General features: G+C 29.3%; 3 protein-coding genes across 4 annotated transcripts; 1 reads left to right on the forward strand and 2 right to left on the reverse strand.

Annotated features, from left to right (window-relative positions):
- The first annotated feature begins 3,355 nt into the window (after window positions 1–3,355).
- LOC107021764 lies at window positions 3,356–4,353 on the forward strand. Its single transcript, XM_015222473.2, has 2 exons — window positions 3,356–3,848; window positions 3,936–4,353. Exons 1-2 carry the CDS (start codon window positions 3,598–3,600, stop codon window positions 4,201–4,203), a joined length of 519 nt encoding a protein of 172 aa, XP_015077959.1. The 5' UTR covers window positions 3,356–3,597; the 3' UTR covers window positions 4,204–4,353.
- Window positions 4,354–10,884: 6,531 nt separating this feature from the next.
- Window positions 10,885–14,140, reverse strand: LOC107021251 (protein IQ-DOMAIN 14-like). Its single transcript, XM_015221871.2, has 4 exons — window positions 13,754–14,140; window positions 12,345–12,768; window positions 11,763–11,969; window positions 10,885–11,668 (listed from the first exon to the last, which is right to left on the reverse strand). Exons 2-4 carry the CDS (start codon window positions 12,756–12,758, stop codon window positions 11,072–11,074), a joined length of 1,218 nt encoding a protein of 405 aa, XP_015077357.1. The 5' UTR covers window positions 12,759–12,768; window positions 13,754–14,140; the 3' UTR covers window positions 10,885–11,071.
- A 3,247-nt stretch (window positions 14,141–17,387) lies between these two features.
- Window positions 17,388–22,152, reverse strand: LOC107021200 (hexokinase-2). 2 transcript variants are annotated; one of them, XM_027918098.1, is made up of 10 exons: window positions 22,041–22,152; window positions 21,561–21,833; window positions 20,699–20,849; window positions 20,427–20,609; window positions 19,953–20,027; window positions 19,677–19,832; window positions 19,474–19,572; window positions 19,244–19,374; window positions 18,346–18,427; window positions 17,388–18,029 (listed from the first exon to the last, which is right to left on the reverse strand). In XM_027918098.1, exons 2-10 carry the CDS (start codon window positions 21,830–21,832, stop codon window positions 17,688–17,690), a joined length of 1,491 nt encoding a protein of 496 aa, XP_027773899.1. In that variant the 5' UTR covers window position 21,833; window positions 22,041–22,152; the 3' UTR covers window positions 17,388–17,687. The 2 variants fall into 2 exon arrangements, with proteins under 2 accessions (XP_027773899.1, XP_015077296.1); XM_015221810.2 differs by having other exon boundaries at window positions 21,561–22,053.
- Between the last annotated feature and the right edge of the window lie 201 nt (window positions 22,153–22,353).

The following is a 22,353-nucleotide window of genomic DNA, read 5'->3' on the forward strand; positions in this document are numbered from 1 at the left end:
TACATCAACAGCGATTTACTTCCCCGGAAAAAGCAAAATCGCTGCAGAGGCAGCGATTTTGCAAAATGTGAATTTTTTTTTAAAAAAAATGAAATCGCTACCTAGACAGCGATCTTTAAAAAAAGAATTTTTTTTTTAAAAAAAATGTGGAAGTCGCTGCCTGGGCAGCAACTTTTATAAAAAAAAAAAAATTAAAATGTGCAAGTCTGGGCAGCGACTTGTATAATTAATTTTTTTTAAAATTTTTAATTTTTTTTCTTAAAATAAATGTGGAAACAATGTGGAAATTTTTTTTAAAAAAAATTCTTTTTAAAGCAGCAATTTTATAAGATAAAAAAAAGTTATAATATTTTTTTTATAAAATTGCTACTTTAAATTTTATTTTTTTAAAATAATTATTTGTGGAAAATCGCAGCGATTTTCATATTTTTAAAAAAAATTATAAATTCGCTGAGCGATTTACATATTTTTTTAAAAAAATTATAAATCGCTGCGTAGGCAGCGATTTAAAAAATTTATAATTTTTTTTAAAATATGAAAATCGCTGCGATTTTCCAAAAATATTAACCAATTTATAAATTTATAAATTTTTTAAATCGCTGCCTACGCAGCGATTTATAATTTTTTTTAAAAAAAATATGTAAATCGCTGCGATTTTCCACAAATAATTTTTTTAAAAAAATAAAATTTAAAGTAGCGATTTTATAAAAAAAAAAATTATAACTTTTTTTTATCTTATAAAATTGTTGCTTTAAAAAAATCTTTTTTTTTTTAAATTTCCACATTGTTTCCACATTTTTTTAAAGAAAAAAATTTAAAAATTAAAAAAAAAATAAAAAAATTATACAAGTCGCTGCCCAGGCAGCGACTTTGCACATTTCAAAAATTTTCTTTTCTAAAAGTCGCTGCCTGGGCAGCGACTTCCGCATTTTAAAAAAAAAAATTCTTTTTTTAAAAATCGCTGCTTAGGCAGTGATTTTCCTTAAATAAAAAAATTAAAATTTATAAATCGCTGCCTAGGCAGCGATTTTTTTTAAAATAAATTAAAATCGCTGCCTAGGTAGCGATTTCATTTTTTTAAAAAAAAAATTCACATTTTGCAAAATCGCTGCCTCGGCAGCGATTTTGCTTTTTCCGGGGAAGTAAATCGCTGTTGATGCAGCGATTTTGCCGTTTTGGTTAATATAAAATTTTATATACCGTTTTAGAATTTTTGTTAATATTTTGTACCCTTTAGGCTCCGTACTCACTGTTTTCCTCTACTTTGAAGAGTGGCAAAAGAGTCAACAACATTAATAATAAAAATTCAAAAAGATCAAAACAGATTATAATCTTTCAGATCTGTTATAAGAAGAAATTTCATATTTTGATCGCATTCTTTTATATTGTTAAATCTTCATCGTATTTATATTCTTCGTTTATCGAAGAGTTCATACATTTGTTGGGCCTGGGTTTCAAAAAAATCAATGTTGGGAAATATTTTAGTTATAAGTCATTTAGATGTTTATGATTTGGATAAAAATTAAATCAAATCGATTTAATTTGAATTTTGATTTGATTTTATTTTAGATTATTAAGAATCGATAATATATGATTTGGTTATGATTTTGTTCGAAAAAATTGAAGAAATAATCGAACCGAATCAACAAGTTATATACATAAATTTTATTACTCTACATAGATAATATTTATATTCATAAATAATTTAAAATTTTTATATATGTTCCATCAAATTTATTTATTATTTACGTGTGAAAAAAAAATGATTCAAGGTGAGAATATTTTTCTTTTTATTTTTATGTATGGATAATAATCGAATAACCAAATCAAACCAGAACCAAAAACAATCAAATTAATAAATATACATTATATTTGATTTTATTTCATTTTGATACATTTAAATTGATTAAATTAATTTAATTTTAATTTTAATTTCAATCAATAACCGATCTAAATCAACTCGTGAACACTTCTGGTCTCAATTGTTGGGCGGTGATATAAAGAAACAAGTGGCTGCGTCAATTAGCTGATCATATATTTTGGTCCTTTTTGTCATCCTTATCTATCTATACAAAGCAAAACAGAAAAAGGATCAAAAAATTTTGCAACACTTGACATGAAACGTAAAGGAAAAACATGAATTTAATTTTAATTTAATATATAATATACTAAGAAATTATGTAATTATACATAAAAAGATCTCAAAATAACATGCAACGTAACTCGCAATAAAATGTTGAAACAAGGCATATACTGTTCAAACAAAAGGTATTGTATAAGTATTACAATACTTCTTATTTTGACAAGAAATTTTTTACTTGAGTTATTGATATAATTGAATCGAAGAACTACAATACTTTTTACTATTTTGGAGAGAATTATTTTGATTGAGTTATTTATATGATTGAATCGAAGAATTAGAACGTTTTGAGATTTAAAAAATTACTCTTTACATCAATATTATAAATTTAAAGTGTTTTTTCTATTTAAATTGAAGTAGTAAGCGTTACGTTCACCCATTTCCTTATGAGGGATATATTCATATTTATTTTCCCATCCTTTGCTACTATATTTTATCATATTTTGAGTGGTCTCTAAAGAAGAACTAAAGTAATACTCTCTCGTCTCCCAAGTCAGTGGTGTTGATCAGTTGATGTAGAACCATTGTTTCTGATAACAATTTGAAATAATAATTAAATTTTATATTTTTCATATAGAAAGAGAAGTCTCAAAATAACGATAAAATTATCTTCATATAATTTATAAATTATGAATTGAATCGTGAAAACAGTTAGTAATAATTATATTATAAAAAATTATATTTTAAAATTATATTTTTTTTAATTATATTAATACGAAATACTTTGTATTTCGAACTGTTTTTTAATTTTTCGAATATATATGTCTGCCTAATTGAGGGCCTAAGAGACCAAGACAGACACTGACACGGATATGGATGGTTTCCCTTTCTATCTTCCAGACTCATACTAATGATCGATACATTCACTTTTTAAGTTTTTGCGTGTCGATGATATAAAATCATTTTAATTTATAATATACAATTATTCTATAAATAGATACAAATTAATAATAACCTTTTTCATATAAAAGAAAAAAAAGGAGTTAAATTGGACTTAAAAAGTTTGATTACGTGTCATATTAAATTAAAATTACTACTTGATTATAACGTAAAAAAATGTATACAAGGCAATAAATCAGTAAATAAAATGGTAATGTTTATCCTCTATATTGAAGGCATTCATTGGAAACCAACCAACTAAAAAAGAAGATAATATCGAATATTAGGATAAGGCAAGCAGGCAGGACATATTCAATTCTCAATTTATTTATTTTTCATTTATCAAAAATTCCCACTATTTAGACTGCCTTTCCTATTCAGCTTTTGACACGTGTACTTTTATCTTTTTTTTTAAATGTTGATCTTTAAATTCAACTAAATCCACACATTATCTTCTTGTGCATAGACACCTATATATATATATATGTTTCCTCAACATTCAAAAAAATCCCATGTTTTTTTTCCAACCTTAATCGACCAAAAAGTTGTTTCTTTTCACTTTATTTCTAGTACGAAAAATGGGTGATAGCAATATTGAGATGTTTAAAGATCAATTGTTTCAATGTGGTAATAATTTGGAGGACAAAAATTGTTCTTCATGGATGATCAATGAAGGTGATAATGATAGTCCATCCTCTTCATCGATCGGAGAATCGTCGTCAACGATTTCGAGTTTAAATTGTAATTCTTCACTAGATACAATGGATGATGCATCTTCGGATGGGGCTTTGTCCGATTTATCGACTCTTATGGCTCAATTGCCAATAAAGTAAGCGATTTAAATTGTAATAATTTAACTTATATACACTGACATTATACCGTTAGTATTGTAACGTGTTACGATCTGTGAATGCAGGAAAGGGCTCTCGGAGTATTATGATGGAAAATCGGAGTCATTTACATGTTTGGGAAGAGTTACAAGTTTAGAAGATCTTCCAAAGAAGGAAAATCGTTGTAATAGGAAAATGAAGAAATCGTTATACAAGTCATATACACTTCCTAAGACAATCATGTTCAAGAAAGCTTCAAGGAGTTCATTTTTATCGTCTTGTTATGCTAGTAAAAGGCCAAATTCTTCTATAAGCAGGAGTAGGCCACCTCTAATTCCTGTACAAAGAACCTAGTTTTGCTAATTAAATAGATATATGATCACCTTAATTATCATATTAACTTAAATTATTCCTTTTTTAACTAATAAATGGTTTTTGTAGACATGGTATCATGATTGATTACTAATTTACGCTTGTCACACCTCTTTTTATGGAACTATGCTTTACAATTTCGTAATTCAATATGTTAAATATCCAAGTGGGTTTAATGTTTACAGTTAGCTAGGCCTTCAATCACTCTCCCTTTAAATTAATAACACGATTTACTTTTCCGGATAGATTGATCTTTAAATTTTAAAAATTTTACACTTCAAAATTTTGATCATCTCTAGCAAAACGTATATTCTTTAGAAGCGTCAAACATAACTTATGAAACTATTTTTTAGAGGTACCAAACATGACTTGTGAAATATTATGTCGGTGATTTTTTTTTATCAATATAGTAAAAGTGCAAATGACGCCACTCCTATATCATTTTGGGCTGCCTTTGACTCATTTAATTTGGACATTCTCATTGTAAACTGGAGCCCAAATAACAAGTGGAGTTGGACAACTCATGAATCTTTCACCTTTTTAACTAGTTCTATTAAGTTATGCTCATGTATTAATTGTTCATTATGATTAAGTTATTTATCTTGATTATATCTTCAGTTATATGTTATTTATGTCTTTATTGGATGGGAATAGATATCCGATACAAATAAATTTTTATTTTATCGCACATGTTTAAATATATATAAACCATATACACTAGTATTTTCTAATTCTTTTTTTTTGGCCCCCTCTCTCCCTTTTTGGTTTTGATTGAATCGATCCATTCTCTTGGAAGGTCAAAATTGTGGAACTTTTGTCTTTTATTTCATAAAAACTTCATCGAAACTATTACTTAGAAAGTGAATGGAAAAACAGACTGTATTTCATGAATCATTTGACTAAACAACAAATGAGCCGTTTCTTTAAAATTATATGTTTTAATTCATCCACATTAACACAATCACTTTTCAAAATTTCAAAGTTTGAAATCATGTTATTACGAGGATTATGGGACTAGACTATAATATAATATACTCCTATGTCAAGTAAACATAGTTTTTCGTGTAAGTTAATGAATAAACAAACCTACTACCATAGATCCTAAGATAAGATTATTAAATTATTATAGTATAGGACGAGGACCACGTTATGTGACGAAAGCAATGCATTTTCCAGCAACTAATTCACATGTCCATTGTCTTTCTTCTTGTCATTCTTCTTTACACTTGACATGTGTATATATATTCTACCACTTCTTAACGGACATGCTAACTAATTAGGGTTATTCATTCTCTTATTACCGCTCAGTTTTCATATGTGTCAATTAATTTCATCGTATATGTATTACTTTGCATTAATATCAAATAACTTTTTTCATCATAACTTAAATAAATAGAAAAAAAAATCATATATGTTGTCGTCAAATATATATATATATACATGTGTGTGTAATGGTTAATTTGTCTTGAAGCAAAATTTACAAAAAAAAAAAATTGAAAAAATTTGTGATCTAAAATATGTTATTTATTATTAATAATAAGTAATCTCATTATTAAAGGTAAACTAGACATTTTAAAATCTATGACCAACTACAAAGGAAAGAATGTCACATTAATTGAGATGAAATGAATAATAATTCAGTAAAAAATTGACATAAATAGTTATCCACAAAATAGTAATCAAGAAATGTATATTTTTTTAGATATATATACACTTTTAATAAGAAAATATATGTTTAATAAACGAGTATAATTATTTATCGACCAATAAAATAAATAATTTATTCTATGTAATCCCTACCAAATTTTAGACATGAAATTTAATGATTCTCGACTATTTCCGTTGATTTCATATTCAACTTATGATATCTTAGGTATAGTTGGAAGGAAAAACTAGGTGTGCGTGGATATAATAAATAATTTGCTCCATATTTAGCCCTAAAAGATTTTAAATATGAAATCTCATTATCCTTGACTCACCACTGTTAATTTTATATTTAGATCCTTATTCAAATTTATTGTCTCTTAGGTAATATATAATTGGAGGGAAAAATTGGGTGTGTATGGATAATAACAATAATAATAATAATAATAATAATGATTTTGCACAAAGGTAGATACAGTCAAAGAGTAGATAATTACATAAAGACCCTTCCTCCTATATTCTTAAAAATGATGATGTCTTTTAGGAAGAATTAAGAGGGTGTGATGATGCAATGGGGTACAAGTTTCAAGACTAAACTATCCTTTTTGCACCAAAGGCCAAAACTATCCATCAAATCAACTATTAATCATTGCTGATTAGAAATTCTGGATTTTAGATTCCATTGAACACTTTCTATGCTTTTATTTTTTTTCAAAAAATTGCATTCTTTAAATCACAAGTAATATTGTGTTGTGATAATCTTTCATTTGGTATAAGATTCCGCACACCTACAATTTTATTATATTTAAGTAAGCAAATACTTTTTCGTGAAGTATAACTACTTTATTTACTGATTTAGTAATTCGTATTCGATACTCACTAACTCACTCAATTAATGTATGCTCATTAAAGGAAAAAAACATTGTCTACTTAGATTATATGTTTTAATCCTTTGAATCGAAATTAAAAAAGTCAAATCAAGAGGATAATAATTTCATTCGTTACATTATATTTCGTTACATTATATTTGCTGGTGATCATTTTTTACTATAATAAAAATAACTTTTAACGACAATAAATAAATATGTGTTAAAGTTTTTAGAAACATATACAAAGAATGATAACTCTCGCTAAAAATACATATTTAGCAACAATTGCTTATTAATTATTGCTAAAAGTTCATTTTTAATGTAATGTCTTTCCCTAATTAAACATGTTTAGGTCCTTAACAAACATCATTTCTCATTTAATCAAATGGTGTGTTCTGTTGAGCTTAAGGGTTTTGTTAACAAAGTAATAAAAAAATTCAATTGACAAATAAAATCAAATAAATGATTCTTTCAAATTATTCCGCCTTGAATACATATATGTAGCGAATGAAAAACAAGGGCCATCTTAGGGCCCGTTTGGATGGGCTTAATAAAAGTGGCTTTAAAAAAGTACTTTTGAAAGTGCTGAAACTTATTTTTAAAATAAGCAGTTATGTGTTTGGATAAAAGTGCTGAAGTTGCTATGCCGAACGTGAAAAGAGAAAAATGGAAGAAAGAGATGTTAGGGTTATGTGGGTAATTTGGAGATTGTATAAAAATATTAAGGGCAAAAAGATAAAAATGTGGTCAACTTAAAACAGCTTATAAGCTAAAAAAAAAAAAAGCACCCCTACCCCAGCTTTTAACTTTTGGCTTAAAATAAGTTTTTTTTAACTTAAAATAAGCTATTTTGAGTATTGCCAAACAGCTAAATAAATAAAAAATCAGCTTTTAAGTCAGTTTGACCAGCTTTTAAGCTGAGCCAAACAGGCTCTTAGTCCTTTACATAACTTTTTTAGCAAATGAAAAGGTGGTATGAAGAATAACAAAAAAATGTACTTTTGCGACACGTAGATTACAGTTATGAAATTTTACATTGCCTATGTAAACCCCATATAAATGAGTTTCAAATACTAAAAAACATTACAACAAGGAATCTCAGTATTAAATTAAAATAAAATAAAAAGAACAAGATGAGCAGAGAACAAATACGTTGGGGGTCCATTTAAAATAATTTATTTTGGAAGTGAGTATAATATATCTCTGCAAATCTAGCAGAAATTGGGGAGGTAAGGTAGGGCCAAAATATTATTCTAATAAAAAACTTCAAATTGAAAGGATGAAAATACAGTGTTCAATATTTTCAATTTCTGTTCATGATGTCACTAGGGAATATTCTTGTCCAAAACCAGTGGAATAAATTTGAAATTTGAAGAAACGAATCACAAATACATAATTACTATTTTAATCGGTCGATTTTAACTTTTTGTTTTGTTTATATATTTAAATTATTTTATAATAGAGTAAATGTTCTTTTAGAACCTTTTAGTTTAATTATTATAATTTAAATTTATACATGATATGTTTAAGATTATTATATTAGAGAGCATTTTATACAATTTACATTTTTTATATTTAAACATCACAAAATTTGAAAAATTATTAATATTTTAAATTTTGTGGTAAGTCAAAATCGAATTATCAAAAGTAAAACAGGAGGAGTATTATTTTTGGTTGCATAAACAATGGATAATGGATCGAGAACAGTGCCTGCCTGCTTGATTTGTTAATTTTCATTATTTTGAATTATTTATCGTAAATTCTAAAAATAAATATTTCAAAGTATTTTTTATTTCTATATTTGTATTTACTTAATTATTATCAACTTTCTTAAAAAATAATGATTAATATATTTTATTACATAATTTATGTTAATTAATGTAAACTTTAGATTTTGAAAGTTTATATAAAAAACAAGTAATTAATATTGAGAATGTAAGAAAAATTATATAGCATTTTTTGATATCTTAAAAATGAAAATCCAATTTTGAAATAGTAGACACGTAATACTACTACAATTTTCTTTACGCCCACCTTAAAAATTAGAGATCTTTTCAGATTACCTATTTATCTCATTTAATACGCTCTATTTACGTGCTTATTTATTAAAATTGCAATTAATGAAGAAACTTTATACATTTTAAAACATAATTAATTGAAAAAAATAGTTAATTTTTATTTAGATTTTACAAATTGATCAATAATATAATATAGATAGTAATACGGGATAGAAGAAGTAATATCTTAAGAAATATTTTTAAAAGAATATGGATAAATAAATTTAAAATATAAGAATATTTATTTTTCTATTACATGAGCAAGGACTAATAAGAAGGTAGCTAGAAGGTTAACTCTATGGGAAATAGATAAAGTATTTTGAGATAAGATTTTTGGGAAAAAAACATATTTGTCAAAAGTATTCACAATTTTCCATACTAGAAACATGCATCTTACTTTCCAAGACGTAGATTTTATTACTTTATGCCTTTTAGTTTTTATGCACCTTACCCCACCACAAACACACAAACTCCTCATCGACCTAAACAATATTTTCTTCCATACATTTTAGTTATTATACGGGGAAAGGATAGCATCTAAACTATTTAAAAAGATCTAGATATATTTTTGTTTAAAGTTTGGCTCACTTATATTTGGTTCAGATATGCTTATATGAGCGTTAGTTGATTTACTGAACATATCACAACTCATTTTTCATTTCTTTAAATAGCACATGAAATTGTCATATCATTTTTACCTTACCTCATGTCATTTATATGAAAATGGAAAGAGATCAATTATGCCTCTAAAAAATTCAGTTAAAAAAATGTTGAAATTGTTGAATTTAAGGTTAATATTTATTTTTGAATGATGTTCATTTTATATCTTTTTTTTCATATTTTTTATTAATCAATTATTCATTTTTGAGATTTATCGAAAAAAGAAATATATTTAAAAAAAGTGTTAAAATTGTTGAATTTAAGGTTACCATATTTATTTATGAATTTTTGGTGTTAATTTTATATTTTTTTCATATTTTCTTTTTTGATTAATCAATTACGCATTTTCGAATTTTATCGAGAAAAATAAAAATTAAACAAAATTGTTGAAAATGCGTCGGATAGTTTATTTAAAATTGGATTGATTTAAATTGTCATTCAAACACATATTTTCTTTTTATGTGTTTGAATTTTTTAGGGGCATAGTTGATCTCTTTCCATTTTCATATAAATGACATGTGATAATGTCAAAATGACATGTGACATTTAAAAAAATAAAAAATGAGCTGCATATGTCCGGTATACCCACTATAGGCCATAAGGGCATATCTAGGCGAAAATTTGGACGGCGAAGGCATCAGTGAACGAAACTTTAAACGGAGGGTATATCTAGACCTTTTCGAATAGTTTAGGGGCATATTTGACCCTATATTTGTTTATTTTTCTTTTTTTAGTTAAAGATAATTATTTTTCATTTTGAAAAATTAAGAAAGAATAAATTTTTTTACATATTATATCGTTAATTTATTAGTTTGAAAAATTCTTGGAAATCTTAAGTTTTTAATTCATTAACTTTATAATTAATAGATCTAAAATGATAAATTTAATATTTTAATAATTATTTCCTTAATAGATCTGTCGATTTAAAAGTTGACAAGTAATTAAAAAGAGAGGGAATAGTTAATTTATAATAATTGTGCTGATTCAATTTACATAAACTTCAAATATACATATATATATATATATATATATATATAACCTAGTAAACAAAATGAGCTACAATTCACAATTCCTAATAGTGTAAAACACTTTCGTTTTAACAAAAAAGTAATAGTATTGATTCTACCACTCAGAAAACTTCATTCCATTTTTGGGTGTGTTGTGTCTATGTAATCGGGACCTCTCACGAGAAATTGGATCCAATATTTTTATTCAATTAAAACTTTAACTCCAAATACATGTTAAAACTTCAATTTGAACGCAATCCTAAATAAAATGGCATAAAAAGGGTTTTGACGCCCTTATATATTTAATTAGGTGTATTTTCAAAGTTTTGATTTTCGAAATAGGTGTAGTCAAACGGGCCGTTTCATAATCCAAGATTCACTGGGATTAACAACTTTTGTGAGTCAACAATGTTAGAATGCTGAAGATTGATAAAAAAACACTTGGATTGAAGAAGAACGATTGATTCATAAAAAGAGTGTCAAAGAATTTACACAAGCACACCATTCATTCTATCCTAGTACTAATTTGTCACTAGAGAAGTTCAACCTTATCTTTCTTCTCTATACATCCAACAATATCTTATAATCTATGATTCAAACCCAAATATTACTTTCAGAAACAGTACTCTTCTTGCACTTGAGAACATGACTTTTGCATTCTAACTCCACTAAAACTTGTTCTTGATGCCATTATTTCGTTCAGCGACAGCCTCTTCTTTGGCCCTGGCTCTGGTCTTTGTTTTGGTGCACTATGGGACCGTAGCTTAGCACGAAATGACTGTGTGTTAGACATGTAATTAGGAAAGTTGGCATAAGCTCGGAAGTATCCATCACCACAAATGCTTTTGGCTGGTGTAGGTGGTGCGTTGGACCGTCCAGAACCTGCAAACCGAGGAGTAGTTTGTGCAGAGGCAAACTTGCATTGTTCGTCTGCTAGAAAGCTCCAGTTAACATCCTGAAGATGACGGCAATCTGGGATTGATAGACGAGCTGGAAGTGGACAGGGGAGTGGTGATGACATAGCTTGAGAATGCTGCTCATCGCCAGATTCAGACATACAAGCATTGTTCATTCTACGCGACCTTGATTTGGTCCTGAATGTGTCAATTTCTACAATTTTTGGGCTTTCATCAAATCCATCATACGATGTATCATTCGAAGTTGAAAGCCTCTTGCTATGGAATTCACTTCTATATTCGTCAAATCTTTCCTGCCAAACCAAAACCAAAACAGAACAACATTAACTAATGAAGAACTCCTCAATTCACACAACTAAAATATACCCAGGGGAACTAGATTCTTACAATGGACCTCCTAGCTCGGGTCTCGGGTTGGTGTCTAGTGTCATTAGTCATTGAACGACGAGCTCTTTGAGATCGAACAGCAGCCTGCGCTCTGATGAGCGCCTGCATACTGTGAAGAGTTGCAGCTGCTCTTTTTCGCACAAGGTAGCCCCTTACTAGAGCCTGCAATTTCACCAACCCTTTGAGAGCTCTAAGAGCTTTTCTAGCCTGCAAAAAAAAAAAAGAAGCCCAGAATTAGATCTTGTATATTAAACAACTTTTAAGACAATGAAACAAACATAAAAGCAAAACAAAAAAGTGAAAAGTGAAATGAAACTTCAACATCACTCCAAAGACCAAATTCAAATACTACTACTACAATTTCAAATTTCAAATTTATTGGATGGCATTAAATGAGGGAAAAGTATAAATGTTGTATAGGTAAAAAAAAAAGAAGACAATAATTTCATAGACCAACATGAAAATCAAAGGCAATAGTACTGTTCGATTAGAATGTTCGGAAGGTACTTTGCTGACATTTTAAGCTACCCTAAAAAACTTATTAAATAAAATGATTCAAATTTTTCAACATTAATGACTTACCAAATAACCCCTGAAAACAGTTTGAATCTTAGCAGCAGCGCATTTCTCCCGCCCACCTGTAAACATAGCACCCCTGCCTTGGCTAGTCAATCTCACCACCGCAACAGCCGCCTGCGCTGCAGCTACCGCGGCATCTGCTGCTGCCGCAGTAGCTGCAGCCACAGCAATTGCGTGCTTACTCTGCTCCTTCTCATTCTCAGAAATATAAGATCTCAGCCAATTAGAATCCACCGCCGGCACGCCTCCCGGAAAGTTCACCGGATTCTCACCAACACCGATGGATTCTTTAGACGATTTACCAAAACTCCATCTTTTCTTATCTCTCTTCTCGGAAGAATTCGACATATTGTCTACATTTTCTTTGTCTTTCTTCATCCCAAGCAACCCTTTGAACCATCTTGAAGCTTTCCCCATTCTCTACAAACTGAAGAAAATAAATGTGATAAAAGAGAGATATATAGGAGTAATAGACAGAAACTTTACATGTTGCGAGCAACGAAGTGATGAGAACAGAACATTGCAGTGTGGAGGAAAAAGTTAATAAAAGGTATCAAACAGTATATAATAATTAATACTTGGGTTAAAGATTGGGTTTTTTTTTTGGGGAAAAAATTTCATACTGACACGACCTCGTGAAGAACTGAGAAACAAGACAAAAAGGTGTGGCAGCAAGAAATATGTTTTAAAAAAATATATTTATATAATGGGGGCAAAAAAGATTGAATGAAACTTCACCACCAAACAAACAATAAACTACAGACCCAAAAATTAAAAAAAAAATCATTGAATAAAGTTTGAACTACAATATTTTAAATTGATTCAAACTATTGCCTCCTCCTGCAGTTCAAATAAGGTATTATAACTTCCACCAGTAAGAAACTCAAGTAACTTACATAAAGCATAATCATTTACCTGCACCCCCAACCCCATTTCTTGGTCAAAATAAACTCAAATTTAACAGACAAAATCATCAAAACTGCAAAAAGTAGTAATAATCACCAAAAATGCATGAAACTTCAAAAAAAAAAACAAAAAAAACAATCTTGTTAATTTCTCTATAGCCCACTGAATTAAAGATTTTTTTTAAAAAAAAAAAAGAAACAAACTTTCTTCACTTTTTTTTACCTTAATAATCTCAAAGATACTTTACTCTCTCTCTCTCTTTAACTTTCTGGAGCAACGTGAAATAAAATAAAAATGAAGAAATACATCACCCCCATTAAACCCCACCACCAAATTTTTCAGCGGCTGACACAACCCCCGTGAATTTGTTGTGGATATAACAGAGACCCATTATGAGGCTTTCTTCTTCTTGAGCTTTTAAAAAGAAACATCCAAAACAGGATTTGCAAACAGACCCCAAAATGAATTAATCTTTTTTTTTCACTACCACCATTAAAAGCACTTACCAAAAATGTTAGCTTGAAATTTGATCACTTGAGTTGTGTACGAGCCAAAATAGGTGTTAATAGAAAAAAGATCCTTCCGAAATGGGTCTCCGTATCAGCAGCTGATTTTTTCATTGACTTAAAACGATTTGTTCAGAAAACTCTGCCATTGAAAAAATCAGAGGAAATGGTGGGGAGAGAGCAGATCTCTCTGTTATCTTTTAAGTATATTTTTGGAAGACGAGGAGTAAAAATATATATAAGTGTGAAAACATTTATATAATCACTCAAATTATTTGGACATAATTAATTGGTTAATTGTTTTGAGGTGGTATATAGAGGAGTTTTATTTTTTCAAATTTCCTACAAATCCGGGGATTTTGAATTGAGCAGCAGCCTATGGTATTAGGGGTTGTTTTGTAGCTCGTTTTGAAGCCACATATAGCAGCTCATTAAAATGTATATTATTCACCCAGAAAAAAAATATCTAAATACATAACGTATTTCACTATGTTTCATAAAATTCTCCAAAAAATTACAGAAGTTTCTACTGTATGTAGTTAGTAGAATACATTATTTTATGCCATGTATAAATTGGATACATCATTTATGCATCGTATAGATTGGATATTTTACTCTACGTGATACACAAGTTGGATACGTTACTTAACATGATGTATTTAAATACATATGATGTATCGAGACGTTATTTTATGTGTTGTATAGATTGGATATTTCATTTTACGTGATGTATCAAGATATACGTGATGTATTATTGAATGATATATTTAAAATTGAAACACGATATATTATAATGTAGAAGGATGTGTTCAAAATTGAAATGTGATATATCATAACGTTTTAAAATGGATTTAATTTTTATTAAATTTAGAAAAAAATTATAATTTAAAAAGAATATAGATATGATGTAATTAACTTTTAGTATTATAAAATTTGTGTAAAATCTACGTGAAATTAATATGAGATTATTTATGCTATACAAAATTTGCCTTACTAATACATATATATAAATTGAATGCATTTACATGATATGTTGTAAATAAAATAACTAAATTCTCCATAAATTATTGATTTTTTAGTAATAGTTAAAACATCGTCTATCTCGATATAAAATAATAATAGTATATATTTTCCCTAGCATATAAATGCATCGGTTACGTGAAATTCTAAATTACAAATAATACTACATTTGTTTATACATAAATAACTTAATAACTAGCCATTTATACATTTTTACTTATTCACTATATTAAAAATAATTTATTAACAATACTTATTTAGTTTGAAAATTAAGAAATAATTTACTTTTTGGTGTCTATTTAACAATTTATTGTTAAACACTGTCAATATCTAATATATATATATATTTAAAATATTTATATGATAATTTTTATTTTTTTTATTATTATTATTATTTTATATTGTGTATGCTATTTTTCGTAATTTTACAAAATTAAAATAAAATAATAATAATAATTTGTAGGATTATAAGAGAAAAAGTAACACTTAAAGATATAGACCCTCCCAAAAAAAATTAACAAATAGTACATTTTTCTTTTCTTAATTTACATATTATTTTATTTTAGTTTGAATTTTTAATTTTTAGAATATCATAACAAAAAAAAAGGATAATAATTAAGATTGAATCCAAAAAATAGGTAACGAATAACAAAATGATTCATCTTTTCAATATTTTTCAATAAGATTGATTGAAAATTTGGATATGTACATTTTAATTAATTAAGTTAAAAAAGTAATTAACATTTTTTGTACTAGATGTTTAAGATAGTTTATCTTTATAAAATAAACTTAATATTAAAAGCACATTGATATTTGTCATTTTTCGTAATTTGACTCTAAAAAAAGTACTTTTTTTAAAAGACTTAATCAAACACAAATTACTTATCAAGTACATTTTTCAAATGAATTTGCCAAACACAAATTATTTTTTATTTATTTTTTAAAAAAACACTTTACTGAAAAGCTATTTTTGAAAAACGCTTCTAAAAATAAGCAGTTTTTAATAGCAATATTGAACAGACTCTTAGTATTAGGTATTGGAAACTGATTTAGAGAATAATTATTTACAATTGATAAAAATATGGAGAAAATGATTTTTTTTAATACGTTAAAAGTTATAATTAAAAATAAAAATTTATCATAGAAATATGTGACAAATAAAAAATCATAGGAAATACATTCAAAGATTAATACAATAATATTATATCTATTATTTATTATTTATTAAGATACATGTCAAGTCAATAATTAACAATTATTATTGCACAGAGAACATATAACTTTTATACATAAATTAGTACATGAATTATTTTTTACTATCGCTACCAAACGATTCATTAGGATCTGGATTAAAATTAGAGATCTAGGTAATTGAAGTTTAGTCCAAATAATTTATTAGTTTTAAAATATAATCTAATATTCATAAATTATTTTTAACACTAATTTTAGAAGGCTAGAATTGTGAACTGATAAACTTTTAATTTACAGGTAGTAAAAATGGTAAGTTAGTTATGGTGGAACTCTCGATTTCTCAGACTTGAAAGATAAGAGCTTATCTTTTCAAATTTCAAAAAAAATCTTTCTTTAATTGGTTCAGATACTGTAGATCTCATTGAACTGCAATCACCCCTTATATTTTACTTATAATAGTAGTAGATTTGGACTTCTATTTGAAAAAAAAAAAGTATTTTTATATTATTCTATAATAATTTAAAAAAAAAAGAGAGAGAGAGAGAGAATGGCAGGTCAATTATCTATTATAAGTATAAGCTTAAACCTTAAAGATATTATTAGTTGATCTTTCGTTATTAATTTTCGATGGCGTACGATTGAAAATCGTGTAATCTAATCTTATTAACCTAAATAGTAATGCTTACACATTAATATATATTTTGGTGCATACTCTAAAAAAAGATAAAGTAAAGTAGAGTTGTCTAAATCCATCCATATTTAAGACCCCAAAGGACCACAAAATTATAACTTTATTTTTAAAGATGAGACGATAAATTTGGTTCAGCCATTAATCAATCGCTGTCTTTTTTATTTATCTATAAATTGATAACAACTCCCGCTATCGTTTACTTCGATGTTTGATGCAGACTAATTAATATATCATGATTAAATTTGAGTTATATTAATTACCATGTGTATATGAACTGTGAAAGACTTTTTCCACTCTAATTTAAGTTGTCATATCAAATGTCGATTTATTAAATAAATCTTCTCTTTGATATTAATTTGTGAATTATATAAATTTGTGTTTTATTTTGTGAGTATAGATGGAAAATGTAGCAAAATGGACAGCACCAATACCTACCATTAGTTCTTGTTTTGGTTCGATAGGTGTTTTTAGGACCTCTAAAGAATAGTCAAAACTAACAAGAATCGTTGTTGTACTTGAGCCAAGGTCCTTCAAAACACTTGAGATAGAAATGAGGTTTACGTAACTCTATCCTTGTATGTTTTTTTGGAGCTTTAGCAGATCGACGATTTGAAATTGGCCCATAAAGAAGAAGAGGCAACAACATATACGAGAGAGTTGCTTAAATAGTAAGCACCCTCCCTCCATGTTCGATTGCGGGTTAAACTAACATGTTAGTTAAACAGATAAGTCTAGCAATGAAAAAGTACAACATTTTATTAAACCCTACAAAATTTAGTTGCAGTTGGAAAACTAAAGACCAAATGGGAGAATTAGCAGTTGCTGAGTTCCATATAATTTCTTTGCACCCTTTTCCAGAAGAAATATGTTGGCATTCCCAGGAATAATATCCTAGAAAAACAAGTACAAAATCTGGAAATAATTGTTAGAAGAACAAAAAAGGAGAGAATCCAAAAAAGAAAAGGCTAGAGGAAAAACATAATATAAAAGGTAAATGGAGTTTCCTCTAGCTAAATATCATTTTGATCACTCTCACTTGTCTTCAACATACACGGAGTTGGAGGCCGCGAGGAGTGCAGCGCCAATGCCAGAACCATCATTCGCGTGCTTGAAAACAATGCTTGTTGCCATTTCCTTTCCAAGCAATTCAACCAATGTGTTTTCCAAGCACTTACTGTATTCTGTATAGTGCTCATACAATCCGCCATCCATGGCTACCACAATCTTTTCTGGACCACTTTCCCTCGGTGTATCCTTTCCCATCTTTTTGATAATGCCCAAGATCCCAGCTGCCGCAAGTCTGGCGCCACGTGTTGCAACAATATTACACAGCTCAACAACTAATCTCCTTGTCTTCAAGGAGGTATTGGATATCTGAAATAGGATGAACAGAATATCTAGTTTCAATTCAGGTTGTATCATCATATCAAATCCTAACAGTAAAACTAATTGCTGTAAGGGAGAAAAACATCAACAGTTTGATTTCCACTTCCTTGAGATCCAAAATTTAAATTTGATTTGTCGCCATCAGTCCTAATTAAAACAATTTCTCTATTTGCTCCAAAACAATGACCAAAGAAATGATATTGTGCAAACTTTTGTAGAAAGAATAATAGCCGCACCAAATCAAAAGGCATAACTTTCTCTTTTTTTCCTTAGGAGGTATTGATAAAGGGGAAGAGCTAAATACCTCTAAGATATCCTTCAACTTGTCGCCAACCACTCTCAAATCAGAGGATGTGTCATGATGCATAGCAGACATTTCAGGTGTCCTGCGTATATTTTTTTCAACTGTTATGAGAGCATCTGCTCGAATATAAAAAGGTAAACATGACAGACATCAAGCGGACAGCAAACGACTATTCGACTTTTGGTGTGAACAATATCACCTTAGTTAAAGCAATTATAGCTTGATTGTGTGACTGTAGCACATTTGCTAAAACAGCAAAGAACGTCATTAAAGAAGGGATATAATGTAGCACATTCTTTATAGACTGAGTAGCCTAAGAACTAGAAATTCACACAATCAAGTTATAATTGCTTCAACTACGGTCATATATCGACAGCTCTCATTGTTCAGTACTCTTTTTCTTGGTGAAGTTGTTCAGTACTCTTTTTCTTGGTGAAGTTGTTCAGTACTCTTTTTCTTGTCAAAATTCCATTATCTGGAGTTGATTGGTCCTCATATACTATGGCGTATGTAAATATGTTTCCTCAGTAGCATATTAGTTGTTGGATGAAATTATTTTTATTGCAACTCCAAAGCGAAAAATAAACAATAGGCTAGTAAATAGGAGAGAGTGAAACATGTTACCAAGCAAGTCATAACAGACAATGAATTTGATATGATGTGTGAGTTGTGTATGGCGGCCAAAGCAATTATATAGAGCATTAAAAATGTAATGAAAACTCATAAATGCATGAGCAATATTACTATACTCAAGCTTGATCAACTGACAACCAGAACAGCAATAGAATGTAGGCAAATTTGTTGGCCCGAGAAACACTACCTAGCAGTTGTTTGGGCATTTAACAAGTGTGTTTTGCACAAGATGATCACTAATAACTCTATAGTTAGTAAGAAATACCTCAATATGAACGAATTCTTGAGTTTTGCAGGAACTTCCTCGCCAAAAATGCCAGCTTCTTCAGCCATTCTAAGTAGAACTCTGCGTAAAATTTCTCCCAAGTACATACCAGAACATATCTTCTCAAATATCTGTGAGGATAAATAGATCTCTCTCAGGTTAATCGAGTTGATTGCAAAGTCGAGATTAGCCTAAATGAACAAAAGGTATACAAGTGGATAAGCAATTACCTGTTCACCGGGATTTAAACTATCGGTATCCATAGCATTATCATACTGTGTCAGGGGAAGATGGGAGGACCTAAAGTTACCCCATTCCATATTGATCACCTAGAAAGTAACATGAAAGGACTTCAACAACTATTCCACGGTTGATCACCAAACAAGTGAAATAGAATCAAAACAAGATCGATAGTCATTGAAAAGTTCCAAACCATTTCTCCAGATTTAGGCAGAGGACCGTGCCATTTGGGAATTGCCTGAGCCCGTTCCACATATGCTGCATTTGTCCCAGTACCTAATATCACAGCAATGGATACATCCTTATCTGTGAATCTACCACCAGCCAATGTTCCAACAGTATCATTCACCTTTCATCAACAAGTAACTCAAAATCAAACTTTTACAACTAAGCTAGGCAACATACATACAATTTATTCAAGCACCCTTCAAAAAGAGTGTTATTACTGAGTAACATCAAGCAAACTTACAAGCGCTGACACCCTCATATCAATTTCTCGTTTTTGCATTGCTTTTGTCAGTTCTGCAACAACATCTTTGCCAACCTGTCATCCAGTAACTGTGAGATCTTATTTTTCAGTTCATTAAATATAATAAGAAAAAAAAACCTGAGAATAAAATTACAATAGATTAACATAGTTGCTGTAAAATCAACTGCTGTAACTTGCTTGAAATTACTTCTCTTTTATTGGAAACACTGTGAGTACCATCAAAGAATGCATTACATTCAATGTTTCGAATAACAAGAAACCAGTGGCATCAAAAGGTAAGCATGGTTGATGTCACGCTCTATCATCAAACCCATTAACCAAAAGAAAGGTCAACAGGAAAAGCATACGAGTGATTCAAACTGAAATTATCTGAACGTTGTCTTTCCGACAAATCAAACTTCAACTGCCTAAGAAAAGCAACAAAGAAGATGTAGTTGGGAAGGAAATGGATACCGTGTCATCAATGGAGAAACCTTTCGTCCACCTGATAAGAGTTCCAGAATTGATTGAAGTCTGCATTATTGGGAACGAGAAGGTGAAGCCTAATTCTCTCTGCCTACCAGGAGGTGGATGAAATTTTTCTCCTTCTTCATCTACGAATTTTGCAAGTTCTGCCGCAATATAGTCAAAAAGTGCCTGAAACATATGAAATTTCAAAAGTTCAAAATCCACGCAAAACTAAATAACAGAATAGGGAGCAACATTTTGAGTGGACAAAAACTTACTTCTGAAGTTCCAACCATCAAATTTGGAGGAATTGATGCCTCCGCAAATTCTTGATGCATAATCCCACCATCTTTTCCCCCCAATTGTACCCGCAATACTCGAAAATTCGTTCCACCAAGATCCAATGCATAAAAGACTCCTGCTTCATCACTAAATACAAAATGTACCAAAGAAACAAATATTAAAATATTTACATTTACCAATGACATAGTACAGTCATTACATGGAATATAATCAAATCACTCCTCTCCACAAGCATTATTTACAACAATTCTTAATAAAGTTAGCACTGCCTAAAAGAGCAGTCCAACAAGCACAGAGAGAGGAATGAAGCTTCAATGCATTGATCATTAAAAAAATTACTTTAGACCATATAATCATAATATAGTACATCCAACATGAATTTGACTCAGGAATACAATCAAAACAAGATCATTCGAACTGAGCAGCAACCTATACACTGCACCATATTCAGCTCTGATGCTACGGATGAATTCAACAAACTTAGTTTTCCGAACATTGTTCTAGATTGAGTAGCTAGTTAGAACACCGAAAACACGCAAAACAAGACCAGAGGGGAGGGTCTTATGAACGCGGCAATACAAATTCAGGTAATCGGTATCTACATAGCATAACTCCCAAGCTTAAACATACAAATTATATCATAAAGAATCAACCTTTTACAACATTTCAATCAGTCATCATCTATAACACATAAAGAGAAAAACGTAATCAAACAAATGAAATCATTTCTTTAATTAACACCAAACATAAAGAATGATTATGATGTATTGTAGTTTTTAAATACATTAAATTCTATTTGAAGAAAGATAAATAAAGGAATTGAGAGGAGTAACAAACCCAGTAGGGAGATTGTCTACATAGCTGATAAGCATCTTGAGCTTGCTGCCTCCTTCAGAGGCGAGTCCGGCGTGCATCTCCACCGTCATAGCATCAGCCACTTGCTTCAGCTTGGCATCTGGGGTGGCACATTTCTCCTCGAATTCCTTCAGAATTGCCCTGGCACGTGCCCATTTGCTCGATTTACCCATGCGGTGGCGCATGACGAGCGCCGCCACAGCTACCGCCGCAGCTGTACCTACCACCACCGCACCCACCGTCGCCTTCTTCATCCTTATTATCCGAAATCGTATAAAATTACAGATTAATTAAGGATTGTTATTAGAGTAATGATAATGTTCTTTCTTTATAAATAAATGAGATCAGATCAAGATTATGTATTTGATTAATTAATTGGAAAAAAAGGAGAAAAAGGAGGAAACTATTTTAATAAAGGTGAGGGAATGAGGGAAAATCGGCAGAGACAGATGAAGTACCCACCCTTCTTCACACACATATGGATTTCAATCCAACATCATCAAGTCCTTTAATTGCAAAAAGATTCAGTCTTTAGTGTATTTAAGATTATAATAAGTTTTTTAAAATCAAAATTAATGATTCAATGGTTGAACTAAAGAAATAAATTAATATGAGCTTTAACTTGTGACTTAATTTTAATATATTTATCTTTATATATGTTATAAAAAAAATTAATTTATCTAAATACGTAAAAGTTATTTTATATTAAAAATAAGTCAATCTAACTCTTTAAATTCCTTTCGAAAAGAAAAGAGTTATTTGTAGCGTGTATTCT

Source organism: Solanum pennellii, chromosome 6, assembly GCF_001406875.1.
Source record: "Solanum pennellii chromosome 6, SPENNV200".
Taxonomy (NCBI): domain Eukaryota; kingdom Viridiplantae; phylum Streptophyta; class Magnoliopsida; order Solanales; family Solanaceae; genus Solanum; species Solanum pennellii.

Coding starts and splice junctions, on each gene's coding strand:
- LOC107021251 (XM_015221871.2), bottom strand. CDS start 12,758: ATGGGGAAAGCTTCAAGATGGTTCAAAGGGTTGCTTGGGATGAAGAAA. Junction 11,970..12,344: donor CTGTTTTCAGGGGTTATTTG/GTAAGTCATTAA, acceptor TTTTTTTTGCAG/GCTAGAAAAGCTCTTAGAGC. Junction 11,669..11,762: donor CCCGAGCTAGGAGGTCCATT/GTAAGAATCTAG, acceptor TTGGTTTGGCAG/GAAAGATTTGACGAATATAG.
- LOC107021200 (XM_027918098.1), bottom strand. CDS start 21,832: ATGAAGAAGGCGACGGTGGGTGCGGTGGTGGTAGGTACAGCTGCGGCG. Junction 19,573..19,676: donor TGCCTAAATCTGGAGAAATG/GTTTGGAACTTT, acceptor GTTACTTTCTAG/GTGATCAATATGGAATGGGG. Junction 18,428..19,243: donor AAGAATTCGTTCATATTGAG/GTATTTCTTACT, acceptor AAATATACGCAG/GACACCTGAAATGTCTGCTA.
- LOC107021764 (XM_015222473.2), top strand. CDS start 3,598: ATGGGTGATAGCAATATTGAGATGTTTAAAGATCAATTGTTTCAATGT. Junction 3,849..3,935: donor ATGGCTCAATTGCCAATAAA/GTAAGCGATTTA, acceptor CTGTGAATGCAG/GAAAGGGCTCTCGGAGTATT.